The 25,169-nt window shown below is 28.4% G+C and overlaps 1 protein-coding gene and 1 non-coding gene across 5 annotated transcripts; both read left to right on the top strand.

The window, feature by feature from the left end:
* The first annotated feature begins 509 nt into the window (after nt 1-509).
* On the top strand, nt 510-24,864 carry LOC111415391 (GAS2-like protein pickled eggs). 4 transcript variants are annotated; one of them, XM_023047072.2, is made up of 7 exons: nt 510-853; nt 2,564-2,667; nt 13,056-13,222; nt 13,287-13,641; nt 17,152-17,259; nt 17,374-18,133; nt 22,938-24,864. In XM_023047072.2, exons 3-7 carry the CDS (start codon nt 13,116-13,118, stop codon nt 23,549-23,551), a joined length of 1,944 nt encoding a protein of 647 aa, XP_022902840.2. In that variant the 5' UTR covers nt 510-853; nt 2,564-2,667; nt 13,056-13,115; the 3' UTR covers nt 23,552-24,864. The 4 variants fall into 4 exon arrangements, 3 of the variants coding, with proteins under 3 accessions (XP_022902840.2, XP_022902841.2, XP_022902839.2); XM_023047073.2 differs by lacking the exon at nt 510-853 and adding an exon at nt 1,364-1,735; XR_011642238.1 differs by lacking the exons at nt 510-853; nt 2,564-2,667 and adding an exon at nt 3,145-3,520 and having other exon boundaries at nt 22,938-24,639; nt 24,695-24,864.
* Nucleotides 2,837-3,010, top strand: LOC111415417 (U12 minor spliceosomal RNA). The gene has a single exon (XR_002706390.1). It is a non-coding gene; the product is annotated as a U12 minor spliceosomal RNA (small nuclear RNA).
* Nucleotides 24,865-25,169: the final 305 nt, after the last annotated feature.

Raw genomic sequence — 25,169 nt, 5'->3', positions numbered from 1 at the left:
TGTCAAGATGATCCAATTTAATCTAATAAGAAGAATTTTTCGCTATAGTGAAGGATTTTGTGAAGAAATGGAGGAAAGTGAGGTTAGATTATTTTAAGATTTAAACTTATTTTATTACGGAATATGATTAACATCGAAAATACAACCAAAAATGAAGATTCGAAGATTAAATTAAACAAATAGGAGATAAAAGTAATAAGTTTTATTAATTATTTTAAACAATTAAAGATTTAACGCGCCATCTATCGGCGTGTTATAGCTACTAGAAGAAAAAAATTAAAGGAAATTGTTGGAGTTCGTTCTCCGAGTTAATTCTTCGAGTTTCATTAATCGTTTCATTATAGAACGAATTAGACGCGGAATAAGGTAAAATTATCTTTTACTTAATTAAAGTTTAAAAAAAAAATCGACGATTTAACGCGCCATCTATCGGCTTGTCATAGTTATTAAAATGAAAAATTGACAGATAGGTTATGTCATAAAATTTAATCGAAATTAAGTTTATTTACGCTTTTTAATAATTAAAAAGCTACCAAACGGTGTTATTTATCACAACGACGTTTATTATTACAACGTTTATAACCAAGGTATGAAACGAAGAGAAAAATCGAGGTTGATGCGAGAAAAGATAACCTAGAAATATGATTTTTTGGAATAAATCTTGGAAGATGAAGTTAATATCTCTTCGGTGGGTGATTTTAAAACCTCTATAAGTAATAAACTTTAAAAATGATGGATTATGCAAAAAGAAATAACAACCAAGTTGACGGAAGTGTTAAATAACTCTACGATGGTAGAGTTATTAATAATATTTAAGAAATAATAGCCTCAGGAGCGACTCAATTATATTCCGGTAAGAGAAATTTGCGAAAAAGTGATAAATAAGGATTAAGAGAGAAAAGTGGGGTTAAATTATAAAAAATTAGTTTTCTTTGTTGCTTGAAAAGGAAAAAATTATTAAAATTAATGTTTTTCAATGGTATAAATAATAGAACTAAAAAATACCATAAAAGTTTAATAAAAATAAATTTTATTAATTATTTTAAAAATTAAAGATTTAACGCGCCATCTATCGGCGTGTTATAGTTACTAGAAGAAAAAAATTAAAGGAAATTGTTGGAGTTCATTCTCCGTGTTAATTCTTCGAGTTTCATTAATCGTTTCATTGTAGAACTAATTAGACGCGGAATAAGGTACAATTACATTTTAATTATGTTTTATTTAATAAAAATTAAAAAAAAAATCGACGATTTAACGCGCCATCTATCGGCGTGTCATAGTTGTTAAAAAGAAAAATTAAAAGTTAGGTTATGTTATTAAAATTAATCGAAATTAAGTTTATTTACGGTTTTTAATTATTAAAAAACGTACCAAAAGGCGTTATTTATTACAACGACGTTTATTATTACAACATTTATAATCAAGGTATGAGACGAATAGAAAAATCGAGGTTGATGCAAGAAAAGATAACCTAAAAATATGATTTTTTGGAATAAATCTTGTAAGATGAAGTTAATATCTCCTTGGTGGGTGATTTTAAAACCTATGTAAGCAAAGAATTTTAAAAATCATGAAGATAATGAGAAAATGGACAACCAAGTTGTCAGAAGTGTCAACGGAGATGTTTTTTGCTCTACGATTTTAAAGAATTAAAGGTCATATTTCCGATATTTATAATTATTGTAATGTAGATGTTTCAGCTGTAATGAAAAGCTGAAAGGATTTAGTTATTATGGTGAGTTTATTAAGTTGTCGGAAGTGTTTTTTCTTCCATTATTCTCTTCCTCCCAGTTTGATCATGCATATAAAACATTTCCAAGCAAAAAGATTACTTTTGTAATCGTTTTATTATAAAATTTTATTACATTTCGATATTAGGAGTTTTGTAAATTAGGAATATTGACATAAGTTTGATTGTAAATGACAGTTGAGAATATAACATAAAATTTTTGCTTAAAAGTTAACAAAATCAACTAATATTAAAGAAATAATAGCCTTGGGGACAACCCAATTTTAATCTGGTAAGAGAAATTTAACGGAGTAGTAAAAGTTAAAAAGGATTTCGTAGAAGAACGTTAGGAGGAAAAAAGTGAGGTTAAATTACGAAATTTCTTTTTTTGTCGTTTCTTGCAAAAGAAAAGGTTATTAAAATTATAGTGTTGGAGTGATTTTGATAATAAAATTGGAAATATCATAAAAGTTAAGTGAAAATAAATTTTATTATTTATTTTAATAATTCAACGATTCATACTATAAGCGCCATCTGTTGGCGCGTCATTGTTATTAGAGAAGAATATTAAAAGTTAGGTTATGTTATTGAAATTAATCGGAATTGTTAATTTACGGTTTTTAATTATTAAAAAAGGTATCGAAAGGCGTTATTTATCACAACGACGTTTATTATTACAACATTTATAATAACCTAAAAATATAATTTTTTGGAATAAATCGTAAAAGATGAAGTTAGCAAAGTAATTTGGTAATATTTAACACATCTAATTTCTTTTAATAAATAGTTACTTCATTTATTGTTAAATCGTTTATACCGATTATTTTGTTCTAGATATGAGGACGAAATTGTTCAAGTTAATTCTTCGAGTGAATTCTCCTAATGATTTGTTCCAACTAAAATCGATTCATCGTAGAACAAATTAAATTCCAAACAAGGTAAGATTATTTTAATTCTATTTAATTAATAATTTAATTAAAAAAAATCAACCTTTAATTTTCGCGGAACCAAATTGAGCTATTAATTGATAGATGTCGCTTTCCGCTTTCTCATTGCAACGATGTTTTTTTGTTACTACATTAATGATGGGGCGACTCAAAATTATTTGTGCCTTAAACTCATGAGTAAGGAAAATATACGAGCCTTGGTGACGCTTGGCTTAATTTAAAAAATTTAGGTTATGCCTAAATGATTTTTTAATAATTTTTTGAGGGGTACAGGCCGTCCCGAAAGTTCGCGCCTACTTTGCGCTTTTTGAACTTGGGTGAAGCGGTCTACCCCCACTTAAAACAGTTGTAATCATAAAGATTTTTGTTTTTAAGTTAATTTGTTACCCCCACTACTTGAATTTCCTTCTCCAAATAGTCGATATATACAGTATAGCTATATCTACGCGACGCGCAATGCGCTAAACTCAGTTTGAATCGAACGTCGGTTCGCGTCGGTTCATTTCGGGCGCAAAAAAAATAATTGTATCGTTTTTTTTTTGTTAATGTTGTTTTTTGGTGATTGTTTAAAGTTTAATTGATTAAAAAAAATTAATGGAATTTAATTTTTGCAATAAAATAATTTGAATTAAAGTTAAGGGTGTGAGTAAAGTTAAGGGTAAAAATGTCGTTGGGGGCTCCATTATTGGAGGCGAGGCCTTTTCGCCCGTTCAAATCGAGCGAGGAGTATTTGTACGCGATGAAAGAAGATTTAGCCGAATGGTTATTAACGTTGTACCCCCATTTGAGGATCAATCCGGAAAATTTCTTGGATAGACTCGAAACAGGGGTGGCTTTATGCGAGGTAAATAAATAAATAACAAAATTAATATTTTTTTAAGTATTTAAACCCAGCTTAAATCGTGATTAAGACTCGATTCCAACGAAACACGAATTCTTAACATTACTCATTGCTAAAAAAAATTGCGGTTGTTCTAAAAAAATTAATTTATCGCAATTTAAATGTATCGATTTAATAATGAAAAGCGATAACGAAATTATCAAATAGACATTTGATAAATGCAATATCATTAAAAAAAATTCGCTATCGATTTAAATGATCTTATTATTAAAAAATGATTTGAAATATTCGCACTTAACCTTCACTTTTAATATCAAAAAACTAGCGTAACGAGATAACGATGACCAGATTTACGACCGTTTTATCAACTTAATAACTATTAAGTTAAGGTTATTTTTTTTTTTGTTGTTGTTATTGAGAATTGAAAAAGGAATTGAAAAAGTCAAATCGCGCCGAGTGACTCAGAGACGGCTTCTGTTACCATTTTGAGATGCATTCGTAGGCCGTTCGAGAAAAAATAAAAATTTTCCTTTATTTTAACGAAAATTAATTTAATTTCGTCGAAAATTTTGCAATTTGATTATTATTTTTGAATCCCACGCGAAAAATCCTTTAAAATGAGCCCAAACATGCCACATTTATTTTTAAATTTAATTTGGTACCGTTTTGGTACGGTACCAAATCGATTTTTTTAATTTTAATTTTAAAATGCGATTGTGGCACATCAAATCGCATCAGTTTTAACCCCTCTATCAATTTTTAACAAAATTTGCTTCAATTTTAAATTTTATTTGATTTGGTACCATACCAAATTGTCGAAAAAAAATTTTTTTTATTGACAATTTTATTATTTTCGAATTTGATTCGAAAAATGCTTTAAAATGAGCCCAAACATGACACATTTATCTTTAAATTTAATTTGGTACCATACCAAATCGATTTTTTTAATTTAAAATATGATTGTGGCACATCAAATCGCACCAATTTTAACCCCTCTATCAATTTTTAACAAAATTTGCATCAATTTTAATTTTATTTGATTTGGTACCATACCAAATTTTTGAAAAAAAAAATTTTTTTTATAACAACTTTGTCATTTTCGAATTCGATGCGAAAAATGCTTTAAAATGAGACCAAACACGACGTATTTGCCTTTAATTTTAATTTGGTACGTTATTTTTGGTACCACTTTGGAACCAACCTAAAAATCTCACATTTCTAAATATTAAATGTATTAAATCAAATTATTTTCTGGGTGTTCTCTCTCATTTTCGATTAATCTTTTTTTAAAGGTTCTTTTTGGTACCAAAATGAATTGGTACCACACCAAAAAATGGAATTAAAATTTTAATTGGGGTTGTGACGCATTAACTTGGTGTGTTTTGGCCCCTTTTTTTGTTTTTAATGAATATTTACAAAAAAAAATTATTTTATTATGCTAAAAGAGGTTGGTACCACATCAATAAATGGTACCAAATTAAAAATTGAGTTGAAATAAAAATATAATTAATTAGATCGGGGAATTTTGTATCACTCTTTTTGTTTTTGATGAATATTTATTAAAAAAAATTTTTGTGGTACCAAAATGTGATGGTACCATACCAAAAATTAATTCGAAATCGATTAATTCGTTAAATTGAGGTTGCGTTGTATTAATTTGAGATATAATTCATTACTATTTGATATTTTATGAAAATTTTAGTTACAAAATGGGTTGGTACCATATCAAAAATGGGAACCAAATTGATGATGAACTAAAATTAGGGTTATGACACATCAAGTCATGGTGTTTTTTTGGTAACTTTTTCGTTTTTAATGAAAATTTAGAAAAAAAATTATTTTGTTTTGCTAAAAGAGGTTGGTACCATATCAATAAATGGTACCAAGTCAATGATAAAGTGTAAATAAGGTTATGATCCATAATATAGGGGGATTTTTGGTTATTATGTCGATTTCCGATGAATTTTTGTTAAAAAAATTATTTTATGGTACCAAAATGTGATGGTACCATATCAAAAATTGGTACGAAATCGATCAGATTGTTAAATTGAAGTTATGATACATCATTTCATGGTGTTTTTGGTAACATTTTTTAATTTTAATAAAAATTTTGAAAAAAATTTTATTTGATGGTACTAAATGAGGTTGGTACCATATCAAAAATAGGTTCCAAATCGAGAATGAAATTTATTTAAGGTTGTGTCACATCATTTCAAGGTGTTTTTGGTAACATTTTTCATATTTAATAAAAATTTAGAAAAAAAATTTGTTTTAAGGTACTAAAAGAGGTTGGTACCATATCAATAAGTGGTACCAAATCAATAATAATGGTCAGTTAGGGTTATAATTGATCAAATCGATGAATTTTTCACCAATCTTTCTATTTTTGACAAATATTTATCAAAAAAATTAGTTTATGGTACCAATAAGTGATGGTACCGTAACAACAATTGGTGCCAAATCGACGAAATTGTTGAAATGAAGTTATTATATCACAAATTGAGGTATAACACATTGCTTGATAAAATATTTTTGATAAAATTTATTTTATATTTACTATATGGGTTGGTACCATATCAAAAATAGGTACCAAATCGATTATGAACTTAAATTATGGTTGTGACATATCAATTTAAGGTGTTTTTGGTAACATTTTTTGTTTTTAGTAAAGATTTGGAAAAAAGGGTATTTTTTGGTACCAAAATAGGTAGGTACCATATCAATAAGTGGTACCAAATCATCGATAAACTTGAAATAACGTTATGATTCATCAAATCAATGAATATTTGAATAATCTTTCAATTTCTGATGAATTTTTATTAAAAAAATGCTTTAAAATGACATATCTATCTTTAAATTTCGTTTGGTACCATACTAAATTTTTTTTTTAACAATTTTATTGGCATTTTCAAATTCTACACGAAAAATGCTTTAAAATGAGCCCAAACACGACGTATCTACCATTAAATTTAATTTGGTACCCATTTAGACGTCATTTTTGGTACCGTTTAGGAACCATTCAAAAAAATTGACATTTCTAAGCTGGATGAAGACCTTGATGTATTAAAACGAAGTATATTTCGGGAGTACCTTTAATTTCCGATTAATATTTTTTAATGATACTTTTTGGTACCAAAAAAATTGGTACCGTACCAAAAAAACGGCGATACGTTAAAATTTACGTTATTATACAAGAAATTGAGATGGAAGCAATGCCTTGATTAAATTTTTTGCAAAAATTGATTTTATTATTACTATATGGGTTGGTACCAAATCAAAAATGGGTACCAAATCGATTATGAATTTAAATTAGGGTTGTGATATATCATTTCAAGGTGTTTTTGGGAATACTTTTCGTTTTTAATGACGATTTGGAAAAAATTATTAAAAAAATTAATTTTGGTACCAAAAAGTGATTTTAAAAATTGCTGCAAAACCGAGAAAATTGTTAAAATGAGGTTATGATAAATGAATTTGACGTATAATTCATTATTTTTTGATACTTAATGATTTATTTTGAAAAAGATACATTTCTTTGAGTTGGTACCTTATCAAAAATTGGTACCAAATCGGTAATTAAGTTAAATTAGGGTTAAAACACATTAATTCAAGGTGTTTTTGGTAATATTTTTCGTTTTTAGTCAAGATTTGGAAAAGAAGTTATTTTTTGGTACCAAAATATGTAGGTACCATATCAATAAGTGGTACCAAATCATCGATAAACTTGAAATAACGTTATGATTCATCAAATCAATGAATATTTGAATAATCTTTGAATTTCTGATGAATTTTTATTAAAAAAAAAGTAACAAAAAGTGATGGTACCATACCAAAAATTAATCCGAAATGCATAAAATTATTAAAACAAGGTTGTAATAAATAAATTTGAGGTGCAATTTATTATTCTTTGATACTTAATGATTTATTTAAAAAAAAAACAAATTTTTGAATTGGTACCTTATCAAAAATTGGTACCAAATCGAAAATTAAGTTAAATTAGGGTTAAAACACAATAATTTAAGATGTTTTTGGTAATATTTTTCGTTTTTAATAAAGATTTAGAAAAAAAATTATTTTTTGGTACCAAAAGGTGATGGTACCAAACCAAAAAATTGGTTTAAAATCGACGAGATTGCTAAAATGGGGTTTAATTTGAAGTATAATTCATTATTTTTTCATACTTAAAGTTTTTTTTTTTTATTTGAGTTGGTACCTTTTCAAAAATTGGTACCAAACCAATCATAGAGTTTAAATAAGGTTGTGGCACATCAAATCAATCTATTTTTTCCCGCTCTTTTCATTTTTGTTGGTTAAATCAAGATATTTAAAAAAAATATTTTCGTATAACTCAATTTTCGACTTATTATCCCCAATAACTCGATTTAAAGCCGTTTTATCCATCCGGAAGGCTTCATTTTCGATTGTGTAAAGTTTTCCATTCAGCAAAACGCTAAATACGCAATTACCGAACGGATCACGTCGCACTTTCGGGACGTGTGCTTGCATTTTAATTGGTTATTTTTCTGAAACGACGCTTACTCTTAGATACCGTTACGTTTTCAACGATTTTTCCACGATTTAAATTAAACTAGAAGAAATTTTCTTTGATTTTTTTTTGTTCGAACGAGTTATGAAACGGCGATGACGCGATTTTAATGAGAGGCAAGCATTTTAATATTAATCACTTTCGCGCAATTGAAACGTGCCCCTCAATTCTAAACAGAACGATTTGCTTAATTAGCTAAGCGAGAGCTTGTTTATGAAGACCAAAAAAATTTAATTTTTGTTTTAACTTGTTATCTTGAATATTAAATTTTATCGCGATATATTTGCTCTATTAGATCATCGTTTCAAAACACGAGTATGAAGAAATTTTGGCGAAAACTTGTTTTTATTTATTTATATTTAAAATTCTTTTCAAATCGTCAACGTTCGTTTGCAAGTTTTATAACAGCCAGGAAGTTCGGGTGAGTCATCACGGCAACACGCGACATTTCCAATTGAAAATAAGACGCGAAGAGTATCTTGAGAGGCTAAAACTAATTGGTATTTAATTTTATCGTTTCAACCCAACCCGGGGGAGGAAACATTTTATTTTTAAAAACCCCTCTTTGTGGAAGAAACGAAACAATTAAGACTGTTTGTTAGATCCCAGTGGGGTCTATAACCTTATTTGAAACAAAAAAAAGGGATCCAACACATCTGGTGACAAAACGAAAGAGATAAAAAGCATTTAAATTAATGTAATGTGGTTAAAATGATGCTTCATTATTAAAGATGACTAAAACCGGCGCGTTTCTTTTGCGCACATCCGGTGTATCGATAAGGATGAAATAAAAACAATGGGATATATTTCTAATCGAAATGAAACGAAATTACTCAAGAAAATTGTAGCTTGAACGCAAAGTTTAAAAAGGAAATGATTCACCTTATTAGCGAGGTTAACCCTATTTTTTGTTTAACACCGACAAAAGCGGGGTTTTTGTCCGAATATGGCGCCTAAGGAAAGAGAAAACGGGCCAAGATCTCTCGAGGAGAGAACGAGGAAAACCGCGACCGAGCTCGCGTGGCCATATTTGGTAGGAAACCTCGAGTTTGTGTGTGTATGCACCAAATATGGCGCGGTCTTTGAAAACGACCTCGACGACGTTTTGTTTATACGAAAATGGTTTTTCGAAAAAATTTCAATGCCAAGGTAAAAGTTATATAAAAAAAATCATAATTATTAATCATATTTAAATTTAATGGAGTTAGAAAGCGAGTTTTGGTGGAAAATTAGTTGAAAAATGAAAAGAGGAGTCAAAATTAGTGCGATTCGATGTGCCACAACCCCACTTTAAGATAAAAATTAAAGAATCGATTTGGTACCGTACCAAAAATTAATTAAATTTGTTTCATTTTAGACAAAGATTAAAAGAGGAGATAAAATGAGCCCGATTTTATGTATTACACCGTTAATTTAATCATAAAATAAAAACTTTGCGATTTGGTACCAAAAATATGATACCAAATTAAATTTAAAAATGTATTAAAACGATTTTTTTTGTTAAAAAATGGAAAAATTAGTTAAAATTAGTGCGATTTGATATGCCACAACCCCACTTTAAGATAAAATTAAAAAAGTCGATTTGGTACCGTACCAAAAATTAATGAAATTTGTTTCATTTTAGACAAAGATTAAAAGAGGAGATAAAATGAGCCCGGTTTTATGTATTACAACGTTAATTTAATTATAAAATGAAAACTTTGCAATTTGGTACCAAAAATATGATACCAAATTAAATTTAAAAATGTATTAAAACGATTTTTTTTGTTAAAAAATGGAAAAAGGAGTTAAAATTAGTGCGATTCGATGCGCTACAACCCCACATTAAGATAAAAATTAAAAAATCGATTTGGTACCGTACCAAAAATTAATTAAATTTGTTTCATTTTAGACAATAATTAAAAGAGGAGATAAAATGAGCCCGATTTTATGTATTACAACGTTAATTTAATCATAAAATAAAAACTTTGCGATTTGGTACCAAAAATAAGTACCAAACTAAATTTAAAGATCTATTAAAACGATTTTTTTTGTTAAAAAATGGAAAAAGGAGTTAAAATTAGTGCGATTCGATGCGCTACAACCCCACATTAAGATAAAAATTAAAAAATCGATTTGGTACCGTACCAAAAATTAATTAAATTTGTTTCATTTTAGACAATAATTAAAAGAGGAGATAAAATGAGCCCGATTTTATGTATTACAACGTTAATTTAATCATAAAATAAAAACTTTGCGATTTGGTACCAAAAATAAGTACCAAACTAAATTTAAAGATCTATTAAAACGATTTTTTTTGTTAAAAAATGGAAAAAGGAGTTAAAATTAGTGCGATTCGATGCGCTACAACCCCATTTTAAGATAAAAATTAAAAAATCGATTTGGTACCGTACCAAAAATTAATTAAATTTGTTTCATTTTAGACAATAATTAAAAGAGGAGATAAAATGAGCCCGATTTTATGTATTACAACGTTAATTTAATCATAAAATAAAAACTTTGCGATTTGGTACCAAAAATATGATACCAAATTAAATTTAAAAATGTATTAAAACGATTTTTTTGTTAAAAAATGGAAAAAGGAGTTAAAATTAGTGCGATTCGATGCGCTACAACCCCACTTTAAGATAAAAATTAAAAAATCGATTTGGTACCGTACCAAAAATGAAATAAAATTGTTTTGAAATCTTTTTAAACGAAAATAATATAAAAAAGTCCGATTTAATTCGTTATAACTTTAATTTTATATAACCAAAGTTGGTGCTAAATTTAAAAGTTAATGATTTGGTACCCAAAATGGTACCAAATTAGATTTAAAGATAGATGCGGCATGTTTGGGCTCGTTTTAATAGATTTTTTGTGGGGAATTCTAAAATTATTATAAAATAAGAAAAAAATGATGAAATGAGTTCATTTTTGGTGTTGTACCAAATTTAATTAAATTAAGAAGTGATTTTTGGTGGAAAATTTATTGAAAAATAGAAAAAGGAGTTAAAATTAGTGCGGTTTGATATGCCACAACCCTATTTTAAGATGGATCATAACCTTTATCATTATTTGGTACCAATTGTTTGGCCACCTTTGGTACCAAAAACTAATTAATTTTCTAAATCTTCCTTAAAAACGAAAGATGGTACCAAAAACACCTTGAATTAATGAGTTACAATCTTAATTTAAGTTAATTTTCGATTTGGTACCAATTTTTGATAGGTACCTTATCAAAAATTTTAATTTTTTTCAAAATAGATCATTAAGTATCAAAGAATAATGAATTGTATCTCAAATTCGTTTATTACAACCTCTTTCTAACAATTTTCCCGATTTTGCACCAATTTTTAATATGGTACCATCACTTTTTGGTACCAAAATAAATTTTTTTAATACTTTTTTTCCAAATCTTCATTAAAAACGAAAAGTATTACCAAAAACACCTTGAAATGATATATCACAACCCTAATTTAAATTCATAATCAATTTGGTACCCATTTTTGATTTGGTACCAACCCAAAGTGTAATAAAAAAATTAATTTTTCCAAAAAAATTTGACCAAGGCATTGCTTCTATCTCAATTTCTTGTATAATAACGTAAATTTTAAATTATCGCCGATTTTTTGGTACGGTACCAATTTTTTTGGTACCAAAAAGTATCATTAAAAAATATTAATCGGAAATTAAAGGTACTCCCGAAATATACTTTGTTTTAATACATCAAGGTCTTCATCCAGCTTTGAAATGTCAATTTTTTAAATGGTTCCTAAACGGTACCAAAAATTACGTCTCAATGGGTACCAAATTAAATTTAATGTTAGATACGTCGTGTTTGGGCTCATTTTAAAGCATTTTTCGTGTAGAACTTGAAAATGACAATAAAATTGTTAAAAAAAAAATTTTTGTTAAAAGATTTGGTATGGTACCTAAATTTAAAGATAAATATGTCATGTTTGGTCTCATTTTAAAGCATTTCTTTACTACAAATTTATCAGAAATAGAAAGATTATTCAAATATTCATTGATTTGATGGATCATAACGTTATTTCAAGTTTATCGATGATTTGGTACCACTTATTGATATGGTACCTATCTATTTTGGTACCAAAAAATAACTTCTTTTTCAAATCTTTATTAAAAACGAAAAATGTTACCAAAAACACCTTAAAATGATATGTCATAACCATAATTTAGGTTCATAATCGATTTGGTACCTATTTTTGACATGGTACCATCACTTATTGGTACCATAAACTAATTTTTTTGATAAATATTTGTCAAAAATTCATCGATTTGATCGATTATAACCATAACTAAACTTTATTATTGATTTGGTACCACTTATTGATATGGTACCAACCTCATTTAGTAAAATAAAATAAAAATTTTTTCAAATCTTTATTAAAAACGAAAAATGTTACCAAAAACACCTAGAAATGATGTGTCACAACCCTAATTTATGTTCATAATCGATTTGGTACCCAATTTTTGGTATGGTACCAACCCATAAAGTAATAATAAAATTAATTTTTTCAAAAAATTTGTATCAAGCAATCCTATGTATCTCAATTTGTTGTATAATAACGTAGATTTTAATGTATCGCCGATTTTTTGGTACGGTACCAATTTTTTTTGTACCAAAAAGTTTCATTCAAAAATATTAATGGGAAATTAGAGGTATTCCCTAAAGATACTTTGTTTTAATACATCATTTTAATCATCATCCAGCTTAGAAATGTAAATTTTTTTTAATGGTTCCTAAACGGTACCAAAAATGGCGTCTAAATGGGTACCAAATTAAATTTAATGGTAGATACGTCGTGTTTGGTCTCATTTTAAAGCATTTTTCGTGTAGAATTTGAAAATGACAATAAAAATTTTTTGTCGAATTTGGTACGGTACCAAATCAAATTTAAAGATAGATATGTCATGTTTGGTCTCATTTTAAAGGATTTTTCGTGGAGAATTCTAAAATGATGATTAAATTGGATTTTTTTGTTACAGCATGCGAACGCGGTTAAAGTACAAGCTGCGGAATACGTCCAAAAGAAGCAAGCGAGGAAAATGATGACCCGCTCAGTGACCGGATCGTTATTTCAAGCTCAAAAGCTCGTCGATATCGCCGACGTGAAATTTTTCGCAACCGCTAAGCCCCAAACGTTTTTCGCCCGGTAAATATTAAAATCAATAAATCAATTTCATTTTTTTATTTAAAAACAATATCTTTTTATACAGCGATAACGTAAGCAATTTCATCCAGTGGTGTCGCCAATCGTTGCAGATCCTCGAGTGTCTTCTTTTCGAATCGGACGATTTGATTCTGAGGAAAAACGAGAAACACGTTATTTTGTGCCTTTTGGAAGTGGCGAGAAGGGGCGCACGATTCGGGATGTTAGCCCCGATGTTGGTCCAAATGGAGCGTCAAATCGATCGCGAAATTCTCGCGGACCAACGAGCCCAAGGAAACGGAAACGAATGCGAACTCCAAGACGACGATTCCGACAGCGAAATCGAAGACGAACAGATCATGTTGAGTTATGGGCCAACCCCTCAAATCGTCACCAACGATTTAAAGAGTTTGGATGAGATGGTGAGTTTAATAAAATTTGGTTCTTTTTTTGATTTAATTTCTTTCTTTTGTGTTGAAATGAAAAGGTGATTTCTGAATTGGAACGCGTGAGTAAATAGAGACCCAAGATATCATTTTTTTTTATTGCACTTAATATGAGAAGTTCACGCATTGTTAGAACACCTGTTTTTCATCTACCCACATTCACACGTGCCTTTATTGTATTTTTTTTTTTTAATCAATCTATTTAAATAGTTAAATTGGGTCATAAATTGTTTTTTATATAATTGGGATACAAAAAATTAAACTACTCTATATATGTATAGTATATATCATTGAATTTTTTATGCAACACAACCATGGTGGAATTTCTGTTTTGTAACGATCGTCCCACGCGGTTCTCTTTGAGTTTAAATAGCACGCACACAAACACACATACTCGTCCGCCTTAGGCTAGAAATCGCGAGTTACAATCGCAATCAGGTGGCATGCAAAATAGCGTTAGGTGGAAAACGTGATGCGGACCATGTAATGCCGATTTATTATTTATTTATCTCGAACCGTTTATCGATACGACAATGATGACGATGATAAAAAGGATTTGTTACACAAATAGCCACTTGAATACAAAAAAAAATGGGATTCTCTTTTTTTTTTTGGGAAATTTAAAATTTCAAAATTGAAAAAATGTATGTAGTATCCAGGAAGTGTGTTTCGTTGTGCAACCTTGAAAGAGTCGACTTTTGTGGCGCCTGAAATTTTATATATAAACCGCAAAAAACTCTCAAGACTTGCGGCTCGCTTAAACGCGTTAATTAATTCCTCGATTCGTTATTTAAACTCGATTCGCATTGTTTTGGAATAGACAAAGATTATTGTATTCTAATTGGTTGAGATTCGGAGCTAGACTTTCTAAAAAGTTTCTTTTAGTAACGAATAAACGCGATTTTCGTTCAAATCGGACAATTTCACCTTGATTTGATGTATCACACCCCATATTTATCATAAAATTAATTTTTAATCATCCATTTTGTTTTCGGCCATCTTGGATTTATTAAAAATCGATTTATCTCTTAAACCATAATGAATAAATCGGTCGTGTTTGTATTCATTTCAAACGATTTTTAATCCCCAATCGATTTTTGATATTAAAAAATTAATTTTTCAACTTAATTTTTTTTTAATTAAAAATAAATCGTTTATAACAACATTTTCATTCAAATCAGACAATTTTATCCTAATTTGATGTATTACACTCCATATTTATTACAAAATCGTTTTTTAAGCATCCATTTTGTTTTCGGCCATCTTGGATTTAATCAAAAACACAAAAATCGAGTTATCTCTTAAATTATAACGAATAAATCGGTCGTGTTTGTACTCGTTTCAAGCGATTTTTAATTCCCAATCGATTCTTCACATTAAAAATTTAATTTTTCAACCTCAATTTTTTTTTAATTAAAAATAAATCATTTATAACAACATTTTCATTCAAATCAGACAATTTTATCCTAATTTGATGTATCACACTCCATATTTATTACAAAATCGTTTTTTAAGCATCCATCTTGTTTTCGGCCATCTTGGATTTAATCAAAAACACAAAAATCGAGTTATCTCTTAAACTATATCGAATAAAGTGGTCGAGTTTGGACTCGTTTCAAATGATTTTTAGTCCCAATCAGCCCCTTTTATTAAAAATAATCGATTTTTGTCATTAAAAATTTAATATTTCAACTTAATTTTTTTTTAATTAAAAATAAATCGTTTATAACAACATTTTCATTAAAATCAGACAATTTCACCTTAATTTAATGTATCACACTCCATATTTATTACAAAATCGTTTTTTAAGCATCCATTTTATTTTTTCGGCCATCTTGAATTTAATCAAAAACACAAAAATCTAGTTATCTCTTAAACTATAACGAATAAATCGGTCGTGTTTGGTCTCGTTTTAAACGATTTTTAATTCCAGTCAACCCTATTTATTAAAAATAATCGATTTTTGACATTAAAAAATTAATTTTTATCGTGATTTTTTTTTTAATAAAAATATATCATTTATAACAACATTTTCCATCTCCTCAGTCAGTTTAGTCTTAATTTGATGTATCACACCCCATATTTATAACAAAATTGTTTTTTAAGCATCCATTTTGTTTTCGGCCATCTTGGATTTAATCAAAAACAAAAAAATCAAGTTATCTGTTAAACTATATGGAATAAATGGGTCGAGTTTAGTCTCGTTTCAAACGATTTTTAATCCCCAATCGATTTTTGACATTAATAATTTAATTTTTCAACCTCAATTCTTTTTAAATTAGTAATAAATCATTTATAACAACATTTTCATTCAAATCAGACAATTTTACCCCAATTTGATGTATCACACTCCATATTAATTACAAAATCGTTTTTAAGCATCCATTTTGTTTTTTCGGCCATCTTGGATTTAACAAAAATCGACTTATCTCTTAAACTATAATGAATAAATCAGTCGAGTTTGGTCTCGTTTCAAACGATTTTTAATTCCAATCAACCCTATTTATTAAAAATAATCGATTTTTGACATTAAAAAATTAATTTTTATCGTGATTTTTTTTAAAATAAAAATATATCTTTTATAACAACATTTTCCTTCTCCTTAGTCAATTTTGACTTAATTTGATGTATCGCACCCTATATTTATAACAAAGTTGTTTTTTAAGCATCCATTTTGTTTTCGGCCATCTTGGATTTAAACAAAAACACAAAAATCGAATTATTTCTTAAACTATATCGAATAAATTAGTCGAGTTTGGACTCGTTTTAATCGATTCTTAATCCCCAATCGATTTTTGTCATTAAAAAATTAATATTTCAACCCCAATTTTTTTTTTAATTAAAAATAAATCATTTATAACAACATTTTCCTTCTCATCAGTCAATTTCATCTTAATTTGATGTATCACACCCTATATTTATCACAAAATCGTTTTTTAGGCATCCATTTTGTTTTTTTCGGCCATCTTGGATTTAATCAAAAACACAAAAATCGAGCTATCTCCTAAACTATAACGAATAAATCGTTCGAGTTTGGACTCGTTTCAATCGATTTTTAACCCCCATTTCATTACAAATGAATTTTTTCAACTTAATTCAAAAAACAAAAAAAATAATAAAAACCCAATTTTCTTTGAAATGTTATATAAACTCGAATCGCATTGTTTTAGAATAAACAATCATTATTGTCTTCTAATTAGTTGAGTTTCGGAACTCAACTTTCTAAAAACTTTCCCCAATTCCCAAATAACCGCGATTTTCGTGCAAATCGGAACAATCCAACCCGAAATGATGCCCAACAACACCTACGTGCGAAATAAAATAGGAATTAAACAAAGATAGCGATACATTAGATTTCTTTTGTTTCGCGCCATCTTGTTTTTTTTAATTGTTCATATCTCGCGAACCAAATCACCTAGATAGGTCGTGTTTGTACTCGTTTTAATCGGATTTAATCGCTTTATTCATTTTTGTGAATTTTTTTAGGTTCGGGATTTGGTGGCTCAATGTACCTGCCCCACTCAGTTCCCCATGATTCGCGTTTCGGAGGGAAAATATCGCATCGGCGACACAAAAGTTCTTATTTTTGTTCGAGTGAGTATTTTCAATCTAATCGCAACAATAGATTTGTATCTAAATGCACTACATCAATTAAATTTACAACAACAATCTTATCTATAAATTAAAAAAATTTAATTTGATTTTTAGATTCTAAGAAATCACGTTATGGTGCGAGTCGGGGGCGGATGGGACACCCTGGCTCATTATTTAGATAAACACGACCCCTGTAGGTGTCGCGCCCAACATAGGCCCACCACGCAAAGCGCGAAATTAATTAATAAACCCGGAACTAACGATTTAGTGGGGGCGCATGTTCATTACGAGAGAATCAACACACAAAATCAAGAAACCCCCAAACAATATCTTAGCCTCCCGCATTCAGACCGCGGCCGATCAAGGTCCCCATCTCAACCCTTAACCAGAAGATCTTTAAGCCCCAACATACAACGAAAACAACTTTCCGTCCCAATAAGCCGATCCAGGAGTCCAACCCCCAATTTTGTATCTCACACCAAATGGACAATGAAGAATAATCACGGCCCATCGTCGTTACCTTATATTCCAAATAACGAAAAACCTAACTTAAACGAAACCAAGTTAAACGAAACAAAATTAAATGAATCAAAAACGAATTTTAATGAAACGAAATCGCAAAACGGGAGTCCGATCAAATTGGCGAAACACGCGAACGCGAAAAACGCGTCAAATATCATTTCGAGTCTCCAAATTCCGGTTCATTGTAAAACGGAGGCGAGCTTGCACGTCTCTGATCACAGCACGGACCATAGTGATAACACATCCGAAGTTTCCGACGAGGGGTATCGAAGTTTGGGGGTGGTGCAAGGCGATAGGAGGAATAGGAACTCGATTTACAGCCAAAACTCGGCCGAGGATGCAGAATTAAGCGGTAAGAATAACGTTTTCGTTCAAATTAGATTATTTTAGCCTGAGTTGATGTGTCACAATCCGTATTTATTACAAAATTAATTTTTTAGTTATTAAAAATTGAAAATAAATTCGATTTTCGGTTAAATCGGGCAATTTTATATAGATTTCATGTATCACACTCCATATTTAGTATAAAATCGTGTTTTAAGCATCCATTTTGTTTTTTCGGCCATCTTGGATTTAATCAAAAACACAAAAATCGAGTTATCTCTTAAACTATATCGAATAAATTAATCGAGTTTGGACTCGTTTCAATCGATTTTTAATCCCCAATCGATTTTTGACATTAAAAAATTTATTTTTCAACTCCATTTTTTTTTTAATTAAAAATAAATAGTTTATAACAACATTTTCATTCAAATCAGACAATTTCACCTTAATTTGATGTATCACACTCCATATTTAGTATAAAATCGTTTTTTAAGCCTCCATTTTGTTTTTTTTGGCCATCTTGGATTTAATCAAAAACACAAAAATCGAGTTATCTCTTAAACTATATCGAATAAATTAGTCGAGTTTGGACTCGTTTCAATCGATTTTTAATCCCCAATCGATTTTTGACATTAAAAAATTTATTTTTCAACTCCATTTTTTTTTTAATTAAAAATAAATAGTTTATAACAACATTTTCATTCAAATCAGACAATTTCACCTTAATTTGATGTATCACACTCCATATTTAGTATAAAATCGTTTTTTAAGCATCCATTTTGTTTTTTTCGGCCATCTTGGATTTAATCAAAAACACAAAAATCGAGTTATCTCTTAAACTATATCGAATAAATTAGTCGAGTTTGGACTCATTTTAATCGATTTTTAATCCCCAATCGATTTTTGACATTAACAAATTAATTTTCCAACTTAATTTTTTTTTAATTAAAAATTAATCGTTTATAACAACATTTTCATTCAAATTAGACAATTTCACCTTAATTTGATGTATCACACTCCATATTTAGTATAAAATCGTTTTTAAGCATCCATTTTGTTTTTTTCGGCCATCTTGGATTTAATCAAAAACACAAAAATCGAGTTATCTCTTAAACTATATCGAATAAATTAGTCGAGTTTGGACTCATTTTAATCGATTTTTAATCCCCAATCGATTTTTGACATTAACAAATTAATTTTTCAACTCAATTTTTTTTTAATTAAAAATAAATCGTTTATAACAACATTTTCATTCAAATCAGATAATTTCACTTCAATTTGATGTATCACACTCCATATTTAGTATAAAATCGTTTTTTAAGCATCCATTTTGTTTTTTCGGCCATCTTGGATTTAATCAAAAACACAAAAATCGAGTTATCTCTTAAGTTATATCGAATAAATTAGTCGAGTTTGGACTCGTTTTAATCGATTTTTAATCCCCAATCGATTTTTGACATTAACAAATTAATTTTTCAACTCAATTTTTTTTTAATTAAAAATAAATCGTTTATAACAACATTTTCATTCAAATCAGATAATTTCACTTCAATTTGATGTATCACACTCCATATTTAGTATAAAATCGTTTTTTAAGCATCCATTTTGTTTTTTTCGGCCATCTTGGATTTAATCAAAAACACAAAAATCGAGTTATCTCTTAAACTATATCGAATAAATTAGTCGAGTTTGGACTCATTTTAATCGATTTTTAATCCCCAATCGATTTTTGACATTAACAAATTAATTTTTCAACTCAATTTTTTTTTAATTAAAAATAAATCGTTTATAACAACATTTTCATTCAAATCAGACAATTTCACTTCAATTTGATGTATCACACTCCATATTTAGTATAAAATCGTTTTTAAGCATCCATTTTGTTTTTTTCGGCCATCTTGGATTTAATCAAAAACACAAAAATCGAATTATCTCTTAAACTATATCGAATAAATTAGTCGAGTTTGGACTCATTTTATAACAACATTTTCATTCAAATCAGACAATTTCACTTCAATTTGATGTATCACACTCCATATTTAGTATAAAATCGTTTTTAAGCATCCATTTTGTTTTTTTCGGCCATCTTGGATTTAATCAAAAACACAAAAATCGAATTATCTCTTAAACTATATCGAATAAATTAGTCGAGTTTGGACTCATTTTAATCGATTTTTAATCCCCAATCGATTTTTGACATTAACAAATTAATTTTCCAACTCAATTTTTTTTTAATTAAAAATAAATCGTTTATAACAACATTTTCATTCAAATCAGACAATTTCACCTTAATTTGATGTATCACACTCCATATTTAGTATAAAATCGTTTTTTAAGCATCCATTTTGTTTTTTTCGGCCATCTTGGATTTAATCAAAAACACAAAAATCGAGTTATCTCTTAAACTATATCGAATAAATTAGTCGAGTTTGGACTCATTTTAATCGATTTTTAATCCCCAATCGATTTTTGACATTAACAAATTAATTTTCCAACTCAATTTTTTTTTAATTAAAAATAAATCGTTTATAACAACATTTTCATTCAAATCAGACAATTTCACTTCAATTTGATGTATCACACTCCATATTTAGTATAAAATCGTTTTTAAGCATCCATTTTGTTTTTTTCAGCCATCTTGGATTTAATCAAAAACACAAAAATCGAATTATCTCTTAAACTATATCGAATAAATTAGTCGAGTTTGGACTCATTTTAATCGATTTTTAATCCCCAATCGATTTTTGACATTAACAAATTAATTTTCCAACTCAATTTTTTTTTAATTAAAAATAAATCGTTTATAACAACATTTTCATTCAAATCAGACAATTTTACCCTAATTTGATGTATCACACTCCATATTTATTACAAAATCGTTTTTTAAGCATCCATTTTGTTTTTTTCGGCCATCTTGGATTTAATCAAAAACACAAAAATCGAATTATCTCTTAAACTATATCGAATAAATTAGTCGAGTTTGGACTCATTTTAATCGATTTTTAATCCCCAATCGATTTTTGACATTAAAAAATTAATTTTTCTACTCAATTTTTTTTTAATTAAAAATAAATCGTTTATAACAACATTTTCATTCAAATCAGATAATTTCACTTCAATTTGATGTATCACACTCCATATTTAGTATAAAATCGTTTTTTAAGCATCCATTTTGTTTTTTTCGGCCATCTTGGATTTAATTAAAAACACAAAAATCGAGTTATCTCTTAAACTATATCGAATAAATTATTCGAGTTTGGACTCGTTTCAATCCATTTTTAATCCCCAATCGATTTTTGACATTAAAAAATTAATTTTTCAACTCAATTTTTTTTTAATTAAAAATAAATCGTTTATAACAACATTTTCATTCAAATCAGATAATTTCACTTCAATTTGATGTATCACACTCCATATTTAGTATAAAATCGTTTTTTAAGCATCCATTTTGTTTTTTTCGGCCATCTTGGATTTAATTAAAAACACAAAAATCGAGTTATCTCTTAAACTATATCGAATAAATTAGTCGAGTTTGGACTCGTTTCAATCCATTTTTAATCCCCAATCGATTTTTGACATTAAAAAATTAATTTTTCAACTCAATTTTTTTTTAATTAAAAATAAATCGTTTATAACAACATTTTCATTCAAATCAGATAATTTCACTTCAATTTGATGTATCACACTCCATATTTAGTATAAAATCGTTTTTTAAGCATCCATTTTGTTTTTTTCGGCCATCTTGGATTTAATTAAAAACACAAAAATCGAGTTATCTCTTAAACTATATCGAATAAAGTGGTCGAGTTTGGACTCGTTTCAACCGATTTTTAATCCCCAATCGATTTTTGATATTAAAAAATTAATTTTTAAACTCATTTTTTTTTTAATTAAAAATAACTCATTTATAACAACATTTTCATTCAAATCAGACAATTTTACCCAAATTTGATGTATCACACTCCATATTTATTACAAAATCGTTTTTTATCATCCATTTTGTTTTTTCGGCCATCTTGGATTTAATCAAAAACACAAAAATCGAGTTATCTCTTAAACTATATCGAATAAAGTGGTCGAGTTTGGACTCGTTTCAACCGATTTTTAATCCCCAATCGATTTTTGATATTAAAAAATTAATTTTTAAACTCAATTTTTTTTTAATTAAAAATAACTCATTTATAACAACATTTTCATTCAAATCAGACAATTTTACCCAAATTTGATGTATCACACTCCATATTTATTACAAAATCGTTTTTTATCATCCATTTTGTTTTTTCGGCCATCTTGGATTTAATCAAAAACACAAAAATCGAGTTATCTCTTAAACTATATCGAATAAATTAGTCGAGTTTGGACTCGTTTCAATCGATTTTTAATCCCCAATCGATTTTTAATATTAAAAAATTAATTTTTAAACTCAATTTTTTTTTAATTAAAAATAACTCATTTATAACAACATTTTCATTCAAATCAGACAATTTTACCCTAATTTGATGTATCACACTCCGTATTTATTACAAAATCGTTTTTTATCATCCATTTTGTTTTTTCGGCCATCTTGGATTTAATCAAAAACACAAAAATCGAGTTATCTCTTAAACTATATCGAATAAATTAGTCGAGTTTGGACTCGTTTCAATCGATTTTTGACATTAAAAATTATTTTGTTTTTTCGGCCATCTTTGATTTTTTTAAAAAATTAAATCTTCGATATCTCGCGAACTAAACGTCGTAGATACGTCGAGTTGGTACTCATTCCACGCGATTTTTAATTCCCCATCGATTTATCTCAATCAAATTAATAATTAAAATTTTTTTTTTATTAGAGCATCAAGATATCGACGACGTCGATGACACGAACGATGTTGGGCTGCGAAAAACTCACTTCTCCGAGAAGATTTACAAGGATAACCCGGATGTGCCGAAATTCGTCAAGCCGTTAACCACGAATCACCATCAAGTGGCGTCGCCGAAGATGCCGGGGCGCTCTAATTCAATCGACGTCATCGAGATGACTAAAATCCCGCCGGTTTCGCCGAGGAAGATGTCTCAAAAGAATTCAAGCGGAACTGGGAGCTTGAATGGGCGCCAAAAGCAATCTCGGCCTAGTTTGACGAGCGAAACTTTTACCTCGCCGTTTTCGAGGGCTTCCCCGGCGAGGAGGAGCATCGCGACATCTTCCCCCGTTAGGAAGATACAATCGGCGAATACCAGCCCGACCAAATTGAATCTACGTCAAGAATTGATCAACGCAGCGAAGCATTCGAACGATGAGACGAGCATGGTTGAGGAGGTTCATAAGTTGTTGAAGCAATACGTTAGTCAGAATTCGTTGAATGAGTTCAATGATGATGTTGTTAAGAGGAGTACAAGGAAAGATTCGAGGCCGAATTTGCAAACTTCTAGAATCCCCGCTCCCGTTTCAAGTAAAATGATTTAAATTAAAAAGGTGCAAATTTTTTTAATAAGAAGGTGCTTACTTTTTAGGAGAATATATCTATACTTGTTAATTTCTTTTTAAGTTTAGCAACAAAAAAAATTAGTTTTTATCGAACTAACAAGTTACCCAATTAATTTAATTCTTTAATTTAATTTTTTTTAAAATAACAGCTCAATATATTAAATCACGATATATCTAAAGTACATATTTTAAATGGATAGAGTTTTTAGCGAGTATTTTTCTAAGACGTGAAAATCAAAAAGATATTTTGAGGGGAAATTATAATACGTTAAATTAAATCAAATTAATAACATTCCATCTCATTTTATTTAAAAAATAAGGAAATAAAAGACATTTATCATGGAGTTTTTTTGTTGAATTTATCGTTAAGCTTCGTTGTTGTATCAAAATCTTTTTTAATTAAATAAACACCTCTATTTATATCATTAACAATAAAAAAAAGATTTATTTATGTTTAAACGCTTTCAGTTATAAATTTTCTTTTAAAATCGTACTCCACGGAGATTTCGCAACAACACAAATAGCAATAAGAACAATTTGGGGCGAAATAAGTGCACCTCAAAGCGGGAAGATTCGGTTTACACCAAGATTTCTACAACAAATAATTAATTAATTAAACATTTTATAATAATAATAACATCTTACTTTATTAATTAAAAATTTGCAACAAGAACAGGATGAAATTGAAACGCAAAAGTGACATTTAAAATTGGATTCTTTTGGTTTACACAGTTGGCATTTAAATGGGTTCGATTTAACGCAAAATCGTAAATATAACACTAAAATTAAAATCGGATTAATTGAATTGATTAAAATTGCGATCTTACCGAATAAAATTGCTAAAATGTAAGCTAAAATTCCGATTAAAACCCAAATTTCGATCCCGAATTGTTTAAAATCGATCATAATTGATTTAATCGAAATCTGTCATTTGTCACTTTGTTTTGTATTTATAGGTTATGTTATTTTATTCGTTTCTTTTGTGTCTTATTTTAATTAAATCGAGTGAATATTAAACGAAATGCTTTAAAAACGCAAAATAATCTTTCAATGGATTGATGTTGCTGGTAAGGTTTAAATGGTTAAATTAATCTAAATAGTAATGCTTTATTTGTTTTTTAGGGGTTGCAAAGAGACGGTTTCTTTGCGATTTATCCTACGATTAAGGAAAAGATGTAATAGAAGAAGAAGCTGCTGTATACCATAAAAACATGGAATACCAAAAAAATGCTATTTGTACTTCTTTTGTAAAGTTGATCTATATTTAAAATAAATTATTATTAAACCTATAATGTTGTTTTTGTTGTCGTTTTTTTTTAAATAATTCAAAAAAAAATTAATTAAATATGCCATCTATTGAGATAATTAAGAACTAAAATTTACAGGTTTCTGTTTTTGAATATAGTTAAAACTGAAAATTTGTCTCGAAACTTTGAGGATGTCTCCTTGAGTTCACCTTGAACGACCTCTAATTCACCTTGACCTAGTTAAAATTGAAAATTTTTCACGAAACTTTGAGGATGTCTCCTTGAGTTCACCTTGAACGACCTCTAATTCACCTTGACCCAGTTAAAATTGAAAATTTTTCTCGAATCTT

This window comes from Onthophagus taurus, unplaced genomic scaffold (assembly GCF_036711975.1).
Source record: "Onthophagus taurus isolate NC unplaced genomic scaffold, IU_Otau_3.0 ScKx7SY_16, whole genome shotgun sequence".
Lineage (NCBI taxonomy): Eukaryota > Metazoa > Arthropoda > Insecta > Coleoptera > Scarabaeidae > Onthophagus > Onthophagus taurus.
The sequence above is the reverse complement of the archived record's forward strand: the minus strand, read 5'-3'. Positions and strand labels throughout refer to the sequence as shown.

Bases quoted from the DNA above. Each gene is read 5' to 3' on its own strand.
- LOC111415391 (XM_023047071.2), top strand. From the start codon at position 3,341: ATGTCGTTGGGGGCTCCATTATTGGAGGCGAGGCCTTTTCGCCCGTTC. The intron at 13,642-17,151 runs GTGAGTTTAATA...GAATTTTTTTAG, and splicing joins TAAAGAGTTTGGATGAGATG to GTTCGGGATTTGGTGGCTCA. The intron at 18,134-22,937 runs GTAAGAATAACG...TTTTTTTATTAG, and splicing joins CGAGGATGCAGAATTAAGCG to AGCATCAAGATATCGACGAC.